General features: G+C 47.8%; 1 protein-coding gene across 1 annotated transcript; it reads left to right on the forward strand.

The window, feature by feature from the left end:
• The first annotated feature begins 5,743 nt into the window (after window positions 1–5,743).
• On the forward strand, window positions 5,744–10,512 carry LOC123053797 (hydroxycinnamoyltransferase 1). Its single transcript, XM_044477345.1, has 3 exons — window positions 5,744–6,063; window positions 6,178–6,594; window positions 9,437–10,512. Exons 2-3 carry the CDS (start codon window positions 6,178–6,180, stop codon window positions 10,334–10,336), a joined length of 1,317 nt encoding a protein of 438 aa, XP_044333280.1. The 5' UTR covers window positions 5,744–6,063; the 3' UTR covers window positions 10,337–10,512.
• The last annotated feature ends 1,128 nt before the right edge of the window (window positions 10,513–11,640 follow it).

The following is an 11,640-nucleotide window of genomic DNA, read 5'->3' on the forward strand; positions in this document are numbered from 1 at the left end:
ACGTCCGGGCGGTGGACGATGACGGTGAGATGCGGCGACGCACGCCGTTGGGACGGCGACGGCGGCGTCGGACGGGCTCGGACGGCGGCGGCGGAAGGGGTCGGAGGGCGGCGATCCGCGGCGGCGGCGATCGGATGGACCGGGCGAGTAGACGGGGTGGGCGGGCGAGTAGATCGTGCTGACAGTTTGTTTGTGTTTTTTTTTGCATGCACGCGGTCTACGTACGCCATTCACAATTGTATAATACGAGGTGGGCATACCCTTCTTTCGTATGACCATTCTGCCCTTCTACATTTTGTTGGGGGTCTACCGAAGCAAGGCCCTAATACATTTTCTCATAACACTTTGCAAATGCTCAATTCACTGTAAATTTGCATTCAATGTCTTCAAGAATTATCAGTACTAGTTGTATACTCCACCTCCGTGATTCCTTGGATGTTTAGCACCCATATGCTTTTATATCCAATATATTTGTCTCGGTCCTTGAGTTTTAGCTAATGAGCCCAGCAAACCCGGACGAACGTGTCCACACGTCGTCTAAGTGGACGACCGCTCGTTCTTTGGATGGGTTTAGTGGCCGGCTCCCTAAGTTAAATCTTCGTGAGGAAACAAAGCAGCTTGTGGGTGATTGGTTGATGAAAGACTACTTTACCCGGGAAATTATTTTATCGTCACTGTACAACAACGGTCCAAAACATCAGCTGAAAAGTCACAGTCACTGAAACAACGGGTACTTCTCCAGTTTGAAGCGGAAGTAGAGCAGACTCTACTTCAGTACGTGATAAACAAATCAACCACACTGGATGACAACGACCGGGGTGGAAAAAAAGAAAGAACAAAAACGAGAGGGAAACAAATAATGAAATCATCATTGCTTGCAGTTTTAGTTCTTCTCTACTCCTACTTAGGATACGTAGCTATGTTTGCGAAAGTGCGTGCTATCGTGAGCTTGGGCTCACATGATCTTGGATGAACAGTAAATTTCAAAAATAAATGTAAAAAGTTTAAAAAGTTCTAGTTACTTTTAGCAAGAAACATTGATGTTTTTTCTACACGTATGTAAACTTTCATCGTTGTAATCACATTTGTGGATGTGTGGACAAAAAAATTGCTTCCAAAAACACTCTTTTTGGAGCATTGATTTTGTGTTTTTTTCACACCTCTACAAATGTGATTTCATCATGAAAATTTGCACGCATGTAGAAAAATATCAATGTTTCTTGCAAAAAGAAAAAAAATCAATTTTTTAATATTTTTTGGATTTGACTGTTTATCCAAGATCATGTGAGCTCAAGCTCACATACTCCATGTCCCTATGTTTGGTAATTCGATACTACTAACTATTTTTTTTGTTAATTATAGTCCATGCTAAACTCGACGTTGGAGAATTGACGGATGGATATTCCTTGGATCATGATCATTACTACTAGTGATGACACCCAGGGGTGTGGAACGATGTCTGAACCGCCCCGCTTTGTAGTCAAAATATATCAAGTTAGTTGTAATCGTCTCGGTTAGATTTAGTCTAGTATGAACTAACTTCATGTTTATGAGGGCTTATGCAGGATGCCCACTTGCATCTATCCCTACTGAGAACCATATAAGGCTTCGTACGATGCAAGAAGAACTAAACATGTTTTCCTTTAAGCATCAATGCTTATATCTAAAGGATAGACGCTCAATTATGTATTCCTCCTGTAGAAATAAGCACTAGTGCTTGAGAAAAATATTTATTTATTAAGCACCACCCTAAGCACATTGCATTGTACCCCCTCCGTTCTTTTTACTCCGTGTATAAAATTTGTCTTAGGTCAAACTTCGTAAACTTCGATCATATTTATATTAAAAAATATTGACATCTACAAAACTAAAGATATACAATATAAAAGTTAATTCTATTATGGATCCAGCGATATTGATTTGATATTTGTGAATGTTGATATTTTTTGCTATAATTTTGGTCAAACTTAACAAAGTTTGACTTTTCACAAAATTTATATGCAGAGTAAAAAGAAACAGAGGGAGTACAAGCCCTAAGGGCTACTTGTAAAAGGGAGATGAAGAACTTATAGGTCGAACGTTAACACTGAAATCTGGTGAGAAAATTTCGTTGGTAACTAAAATGTACTCTACTAATTTTGTTGGTACCATCTAGCCCGTGTTGGAAATGGCTATTCTTTTTGACAAGCCCCTTCGGCCAACATAATGCTTTTGTTTACTGTTATTAACTTATAAAGATGGGCTAAATCGTGGACAGGTACAAATTTGTCAACAAACTAACTAATTGGTTGTTTGGTAAGTTGACATAAGCTCAAAATAAGGCATAGTTAGCATGCACACATTTCTAAGACGGTGACCAAGCATACAAAATAAATCTAAAAGAAAGGAGCAAATCTTCAAGATCTTCGAACTCTTTCTTCTTGCATGACACAATCTTGTACTTTTCTAAAGGCAACCACAGGAAAATAACAAAGGTATCAAACCACATACCTGTAACCAACGAAGGTTCTCTCATAGTTACAATTTAAGCCGGAATGCCAAGGCTACGTCGCACGCACGCAACCATTAAAGTAATCAACCAACATCGGCGAGAGCTTCAACACCGGTATCCCAGTGACAAAACACCGAACAGCCAGGTCACCGTCGCCGGGAGACGTGAGTACGAATTACCATTATGGAGGACGTAGCAGTCGAGATAGATATTGCGAGGACAATCCTCCTCACGGCAACCATGAGAAGAAATCCAAAACCGATCTGGATCCATAAATGTCAGGAAGGGAGTACAAGCCCTAAAAAATATTGATGGACCTTAGGGCTTGTACTCACTCCATTTCTTTTTACTCTAGACCGTAGTAACCATAAACGGAGGGAGTACAAGCCCTAAGAAATTTAATCTTTCAACAACGCCATTGACATTGGGAAGGGGATCTCGTCGTCGAACGAAAGGATGAAGATTACTTATTGTAGACGATGCCATCTTCAAAAAAGAAGACGACTATCGAACCCTAAACCAATCTAATAAAAACACTACTATTATGAAAAACTCCACTCATAGATCAGGTTCCCCACCCCTTCCGACGCCGGCGAGGCCAGCCGTAGGAGGGGGGGGGCGATCTATGGTGGTGGTGGCGGCGGCGGCGGCTAGGTTTTTTCAAAACGACCTCTTTTGGAGGTGGTGACTAGGCTCCCAATTCTTACGAACACCTCTCCCACTAGTCCTTTTTTATTTTTGTTGGTGCCCCCACCACTCAAAAATAGTAAGAGCTATTTTATCGTGTGTATACCGTAAAATTTTTAGTAGTGCTATGCGAACGAGGAAACAACAGACGATTCATGCACGACGATTACATCCAGTCGGATATGCCTAGGATTGGAAGGGCACTGACCGCTGGATTTGCTGGTCGCGCACAGATCGGGCACTGCAGTGTCGTGTGTGGAGCAGTTTTGTAAATTTTTAGTAGAGAGAAGACAAATTGGGGCAGAGGGGAAGTAATGTCATCAAATCTCATGAAGTTGTAGTTGCCGGCATATCACCAGAAGAGTTGGTCAATTGAGCAAATGGATAGGGCATTTTCACCACGCCTTGACTAACCATTTCTGGCCATGTCGATGTCATTTATTGCCTAGAGATATTGTATCGATTCCTCACAAGTGGTCATGCTGGCAGATCAAGCTGATAAAGCACTTTGACCAAATGCAGATGCACCTCCTCTCTTGCACATCAACACAGACATTATTACCCTCGGAACTCGTCGATCCTATCCCTCAAAAAAAAAAAAGAACTCGTCGATCCTTCCACACCACGTGCGCCAGCTTTGTTAGACGAGCCACTGACCACCGCTCCGGTACCCATAAATTGAATTATCCAGAGTATGTGCATGCTTGGTCTCCTCCCATAAGAGCACCGGGCGTCCTAAACCCTCCCCAAACGTCCGGGCAATCCGCTCGGTCACTGATCGGTCACGATTTTTAACGGACACCTCAGACGAACCACAAATACCCGGGCTAACCGGCACGCCTCATATCCAGCCCAAATATGAGGCGGATATGGGGCGCCCGGGCGCATCCATCACGTCGTGCTCGGCCATGCTGGCCCACCCGCTCACTGGACCAAACCCTAGCCACTTCACACTCCTCTCCCCTCCACTCTCTCTGCCACCCTAGCTCACTTCTGACGATTTTCGGCCGTCTCCGGCATGGCGGGCAACGGATCTGTTTACTGAGATGTCATCCCATGCGGGTTGGAGGAGGCAATGTAGGTCCGCATTGCACTCCGCCCGCTCTAGGAAGGACAGCGCCCGGACGACGGATGGATATGGCCGGCGCGACTCCATTGCGTCGGCTCAACGGGCGCTCGGGTCCTCTGGGGCTGGATCATCGCGGCCCGGGCAGCCGAATAATCTCTCCTTCCCCATCACCGGTCGGGCAGACTATGAATTCCACCGGGAACGGGCAGCCCGCCATGGGAAGGAGAGGATAAGGGCCGCCGAGACCCATATTGCGGCGGAAACTGTGGAGGCGGCTGGTGCGGCGGGGCAGGCGGTCGCAAAAGGAGGAAGCCATTCACGCCCGCAATGTGAAAACGACATCGGAGGAATGCGCGCCCTCGCACGAGAGAAAAATCGGGCGGTCCGTTTAATGGCCGGACTGGGGCTAAAGGAGAAGAAGGAGGACAGCGATGGCGAGGACAGCTTCGGCGGCGAGCAGATCCGGCTCGATCCCTGCTGCGTGTTCGACCGGCACTTTCGCGAGAAGGACGGCAAGGGCGCCTGGAAAGGCAAGGGCAGCCGTGGATGATCTCCACCATAGTCAAACATGCCAAATTTTGATAGTTCGATGACATGTTTAGTGTAGTGTGAGGGAGTAGCGGAACGATATGTGTGCATCAACGTAGTTGCATGAGTTTGTATGAATTTAAGATATGATAATTAAGGTTTTATATGTGGATTGCATTATTTGAGACGTGACCGGTTAGTGTCCGCGTCTGCCGGCGCTGGATTTGCAAAGTGATGCTCTAATGCACTACCAAATTTAGAGAACGTTCTCTCTCTCTAAAGAAAAGGAGAACGTTAGGCGATGGTTTGTAATCACAATCGTGACATGCCATTCTGGAGTACCGTGCATGTAACAAGATTGTTCATCATCTAATCGTAGTAGCTACTACGAGACAAGAGAAAGGAAGAGCTAAGGTCTGCCCCACGCTTGTATGAGCTGCCTCGAAACATAATCATATTCGATAATACTCCTGTGAAGCAAAGGAACCCTTTAAAGAAGGGCAGATGATGAGTTGTACGTAAGTTGTAACCACATTCTCTTTGCCGGTTGTTGCAACCACAATTGTGATCGATCGTGCCCATTACACGCTACATGTGGCAGAACTATTTACCATCTAACCTTTCTCGTTGATACGAAATAGTTTATTACTGTAGTTGTTGTCACAGGAAAGGGAAAAAAGCAGGTGCGGTGTGCCACGGTTGCGTTGCGTGAGCTGCGACCCGGAGTGGTAAGTGGTAACATGTGTGAAGCAGCCAAAGGTGTCCATACCCCTTTTGCCACATCAAGCCGTAAAACATGTGTGTAAACCATTCCATACATTCATCCGACCTAGGGGCCTCTGCCTGCCTGGCGATACGCACGACGGTCGACAGCGAATGTCTGTCCGGCCCGCCGCTCCGCCGTACCGCCCCCGCACTACGACGCGCAGCCGGAACCTGGGAACGCGCCCAATGTCAGGCGGGGCGGGGCGGTGAGCCGTGCCCATCTGCCAAACACTCCCCTCCTCTTTGCCGTCCGTCACCATCGCTTCCCCGTCCCCATCCCACCAACTCCCCACCCATCGCCGCAGAGCACCCAAGGCAGCGCAATCACAGGAACCCCGCCGCTCCGCCCGACCACCCGCTCGCCCGCCCTATATAACCACCTCCGCCCCCCCACTCGCCCACCAGCTGCTCTCCACCAAGAGCTGCTGCTACCACCCAACTATCCCGTCGGCTCTGCCGCGCCGCCGACGCCGCCGCAGATCTGATCCACCACGCCGCCGTCCGTCCATCCGTCTTCTCCAAGGTCGGTCTCCTATCCGTTTCCTCCCCGCCGCGCCTCTATTATTTTCTCGTCGGCTGCGTTTTCCCCTCTTCCGTTTCGCTGACGGGCTGTCTGTCCCCTGGAATGCGGCGGCAGATGGCGATCACGGTGAGGCGGTCCACGATGGTGCGGCCGGCGGTGGAGAGGCCGCGGGAGCGGCTGTGGAACTCCAACCTCGACCTCGTGGTCCCGCGCTTCCACACGCCCAGCGTTTACTTCTACCGCTGCCCCGAGGCGGGGGCCGACGGCTTCTTCGACGCCGACCGGATGCGCCTCGCGCTGGCCGACGCGCTCGTGCCCTTCTACCCCATGGCCGGCCGCCTCGCGCGGGACGAGGACGGCAGGGTCGAGATCGACTGCAGCGGGGAGGGGGTGCTCTTCGTCGAGGCCGACGCGCCCGGCGCCGCCGTCGACGACTACGGCGACTTCGCGCCCACCATGGACCTCAAGCGCCTCATCCCCGCCGTCGACTACTCCGACGACATATCCTCCTTCCCGCTCCTCGTGCTTCAGGTGACCACAATTTCTGTCTCGTACTACTATTACTACCAGTTACAATTACGCTCGTGGCGGAAACGTAAGGGACCAGTCACCAGTGTAGACGAGGAACGCGGCACTGCTTTACTGGCTCCAATTTTAGCCAACCATGACCTCTGCTTCCTGATTGGATACCTCATACTTTTGACCCTTGTTTGGATGTGTTGACTTGATCGTCAGTTCTTCAATCTGAGGAGCTTATCCCGTTCCTGGTGTGTAGAAGCGGGCCAGCTTATCATGTTCTAGGATGTGTTGATTTGATTACCTGTTTATTGTGGGAAGCGGACCACCTTATTCTGTTCTAGCTTGGCCTTTATTAACTGTACGTCTCTATAGTTGCAGCTTGCATCCGGCCAGTTTTTGTCCTGCTCTTGTGAGTGGGGTCTATTTTAGGCTGGGTGTTTATGCTTAGTCCAAGACTTTATACATTTCATGAAAACAAAGTCCTGCCAACTCAAGAAATTAACAGTAGAGCTGCTCTTTGATATCTGAAGTAATTGGCACGCTGCTAAAGTTATGCAATGCATATTGTGAGTTTGGCTTATTTTTTGTCTGTATTAGTATTGGATACTACTAGGCCTTATGACTCATTTCAGGTTGACGGGTCAAACTCTTTAAGTTCCTAATAACTGTTAACCATCTGTCCCAGATTTAGACAGAATAGACTTATTGAAGGTGATATTGACATGCCCAAATGTTAGGGTTGGACCATCCTGTACTGGACCCTCTGGCCTGTTGAACCTTCTGAGTCATTCCTTTGATGGAGATTGGAGACACAATTCAGGTCATGGGTCCACCTTCTAGTGATCTTTGTCACGTGCCATTTCATGCCAGAATAGTAGACTGGGATTGGCAAGGTTATCATCACCATGTTGCCTAATTTGACTGTGCGAAAGGACATAGTAGTGCGCAGTGAAAGTGATAGTAGCAACCATTGACTTTCAGATCCTATGAAACAACGGGGAGCGAACTTGAGAGTTATAAGCCACTAACCCTTTATCTTCAGAATTAAATATCCTAATAATTGCTGAACAGGCTAGCCATTTTCTTTCGAACTGAAACTGTTCACATGGTACAGTACAGACACAAAACTGAACCACAGCTGGCCATGTTACAGAATCCTAGTTTGTGCTGAGCTTACAATTTCTTTATTCATTGCTTGTTGGCAACAATGTGTATCATACAGAATATTATTGCTTTGGAGGCACGCAACTTGTCGCTACGAAAATGATTGCCTGACTGGAGCATGTTCCATGTGATAACCTCTATTTTATTTATAATAACCTACTACTGTTTGCACATCCAGTTTCTTCCAAATTTTAGAAATTATATATGCATAAATAATTAGGTGGCAGGTTGACTTTTAGCATTGTTGCGTGTATGCCAACTACATGTTTATCATGTTGTTTATGCGAAGGCAAGGCTTATACAACAAAAGTTCTAATAAATTGAGATAATCTAACTGGAAATCTTTTTAAAGCGAGCTTTTAAAGAATTGGGGAATCAAGAACAAATGAACTAGAGGATTTTCCATCTCAAAAGGAGTAACGAATGTATATAATATAACTAAACAATAAGTATATAACAGAGGATAAATATCATCTTGACTTCTTGAGTAAATTAAACTGCGACAATTCTCTTCAATCCAAGCTGAACCATTTCCGTGTTTTTGACTCTTATACGCGAAAGAATAATTAATTACAGGTCTATGGTTTTAATAGTCAGTAAATATATGGAGAAAGCTACCTTACATACTAACCTCAGTTTTATTGTTGAGCTAATAACAAAGCTTGCACCAACACCAAGTACTTAAGGTTGGTGTTGTTAGTTTGCCCACTTCCAACTTCATATGAAAAGAGGCTGTTGGTTCTTACTTGATTGCGTTTGTGTGACATTCCTATCTTAAAAGGGTGACAGTACTACCCATTCCAGCAAGGTGCATTATGAGCCTAGAGAGTAGCCAGGAGTAACTACTGCCAGCCCAGGAGTGGCTGGGGTGTTACAATTTATCCCAATGAAGCTACAATCTTGTATTGTTCTTTAGTAACACGTTTGGATGCAGAATATCCTGCTGAAACTTGAACCTGTAATATAGCGATCCCTGTACCCAACTGTAGAGCGATTTATATCAATTGTCAGATTTGGGTTACACAACGGGTGCCTAGTTGGAACTTTGCAATCACCGTCTGAAGTTTGCCATGAGCCTATTGCTTTTCAGGTTTTTATGACCTCTCTTCACACCCACTATACCATGTTCTTATACCTGATATTGCATAGTTTACTTTAGACGTTAGGAGTTGCATTGGTTGTCAGATGCAATTGTTTCTTTTCTTTTTTGTGGGGAAGATGCAATGCAATTGTTTTCATGTTGATAACCTCATTGGGTAGCTGATCATATAGTGGACAAACTCACGTTATTCGCAGTGATTCACTATCTATCGGTTGATATGTAATGTTTGATTTTCTGTCTCACCTAAACTAACTGAGACAGTACAGTGGGTCATACTTTTAACTCTTTGGAGTCAAAGTGCTAGTTCAGATAAACAACTATATCCTACTGGATGTTAGAAGTTAAATTATTTCATGTAGTAGTTCATTTCAAATATCCAGGTTAATCCTGCCGATGGGCTATAGTTGAAGGAGCTTTCTGATTCATTTGTATCCTGTTTCATATATTTGTCTTAGCTTCTTGCCTCAGCCATCTATTGATTGATAGGATGGCTGCAGCAGGAATATGCATTCTGCTCACCAACTTATAGTAAAGAAAGTTATGGAACATATAAGAGGCTAACTCCCCTTGAATTTGATTTTACTCCAGGTGACCTACTTCAAGTGTGGTGGCGTCTCCCTTGGTGTCGGCATGCAACACCATGTTGCTGACGGCATGTCTGGCTTGCATTTCATCAACTCCTGGTCTGACCTCTGCCGTGGAGCTAAAATTGCTGTCATGCCCTTCATCGACCGCACTCTTGTCCGTGCTCGTGATCCACCGACTCCATCTTACCCACATATTGAGTATCAGCCTGCCCCAGCCATGCTGTCGTCCGTGCCTCAGGCTCTCAGTGGCAAGCCAACGCCGCGTCCCACTGCTGTGGACATCTTCAAGCTCACCCGCTCGGAGCTTGGTCGCCTGCGCTCGCAGCTCCCCACAGGTGAAGGCGCTCCACGGTTCAGCACGTATGCAGTTCTAGCTGCACACGTCTGGCGCTGCGTCTCCATTGCGCGCAACCTGTCTCCTGAGCAACCCACCAAGCTGTATTGTGCCACCGATGGGCGACAACGGCTGCAGCCCCCGCTGCCGGAAGGTTACTTTGGGAATGTCATCTTCACTGCCACCCCGCTCGCCGAGGCAGGCAAGGTGACGAGCGGGCTGGCAGAAGGAGCAGCGGTCATCCAGGGAGCGCTAGACAGGATGACCAGCGACTACTGCCAATCAGCCCTGGACTACCTGGAGATGCAGCCGGACCTGTCAGCATTGGTCCGTGGAGCGCACACTTTCCGGTGCCCCAACCTCGGCCTCACCAGCTGGGTGCGCCTGCCGATCCACGACGCCGATTTCGGCTGGGGGCGGCCGGTGTTCATGGGCCCTGGCGGCATCGCGTACGAGGGGCTGGCGTTCGTCCTCCCGAGCGCGACCAAGGACGGCAGCCTCTCCATCGCCATCTCGTTGCAGGCGGAGCACATGGAGAAGTTCAGGAAGCTGATCCTTGATGTGTAGATAGACCGCATTTTAGAGAGAAGTTTTACAGGGCAACAAGCTTCAGGTTGCGCCGAACGTTTTTCTGGGGTATATATGCCTGAAGTTTCAAATGAACATACACCGGAGTTTATATGGTGGACAGAACATAATCTTATTCTTATGTGGTATCAATAATGAATTCTGTTTTTTGTGTATGGAGAAATTAAAACTGAATTGTGGAGGGATTGTTGTCGCGGCAACCGAAACCTCCAAACCTGAGGCAGCATCATGTGTCTGTTCATTGTGCCATTGACCAGACTGGTTTTCCTTTTGAGACGGCATACTGTTATTCTTTTTAACTCTCCGTTGCTCCACTGCAAATTATGAGCAATTTTTCCTACACGCACGGGTTGTTACAGATGCTACATACACGCTGAGCTGAACTCAGGAGGGAAGGTTTAGTACGTGGGAGACGCTCTGAGGGAGCACGGGTGATGCGGAGCATCCTACGATCATCTCCATGGACTTATCATCGTCTCATCAAGAGCCAAGAGGACCCATGACACGAGCACGAGCTAGAGCTCTCAAGAACAAGGTGACTTCCTTCCTTAGTGATATCATATATGATCCACTCGAGACATGGCTACTACCTAAGGCCGATATGCTATGCATGATCAGGTGTCAAGAGGACCCTCATGAAGATGCACGTGAAGACGGACAAGCCGCCAAGTCCATGGATGAAGAGAACCAACGGAAACGGGCAAGTTCATCTTCCAGGCCCCGGACATCCGGCCCCTGAGGATGCCAACAACAGCAGCAACCCAGCCATCGAAGTGCTACAGGGCCCAAACATCCGGCCCCATGCCCCGGACATCCGGCTCCTACCGAAAGCCCGGAAATCCGGCCCCTTCGCCGGACACCCGACCCCGCCTATCCAGAGACTACAGAAGTTTGCACCGCCAGCCCGGACATCCGCCCCCCAGCCCGGACATCCGGCCCCTCCTGAAGCCCCGGACATCCGGCCCGACGCCCGAACATCCGGCTCCGTCTGTCTGCGCACAGTAAAGGGCCGAAGCCCATGTACCTCTTAGCCCCCTAGACTATATATACTCCATCCCCTTCCTCTTTCTAGAGTTAGCAAAGGATTAGCTCATATGTGAGATAGAGCTTTGCTCATCCATTACGGATCTCCTCCTCGAGAGAGACTGCGGCCCCTCTTCGGAGAAGATCACCTTGGATTCAAGACCCCCTCTTGGGTGGCCCCCATCAAGACCTCCTTTCGGAGAAGAACTGGTTACCTCTTGTATCGTCCTTTGTTGGATTTGGATCTTGTATCTTACCTT

The sequence above is a fragment of the Triticum aestivum genome, chromosome 2D, assembly GCF_018294505.1.
Source record: "Triticum aestivum cultivar Chinese Spring chromosome 2D, IWGSC CS RefSeq v2.1, whole genome shotgun sequence".
Lineage (NCBI taxonomy): Eukaryota > Viridiplantae > Streptophyta > Magnoliopsida > Poales > Poaceae > Triticum > Triticum aestivum.

What these genes read in the sequence shown, in the direction of transcription:
- LOC123053797 (XM_044477345.1), top strand. Translation starts at nt 6,178, where the DNA reads ATGGCGATCACGGTGAGGCGGTCCACGATGGTGCGGCCGGCGGTGGAG. An exon ending in TCCCGCTCCTCGTGCTTCAG is followed by an intron (nt 6,595 to 9,436) that starts GTGACCACAATT and finishes ATTTTACTCCAG; the next exon opens with GTGACCTACTTCAAGTGTGG.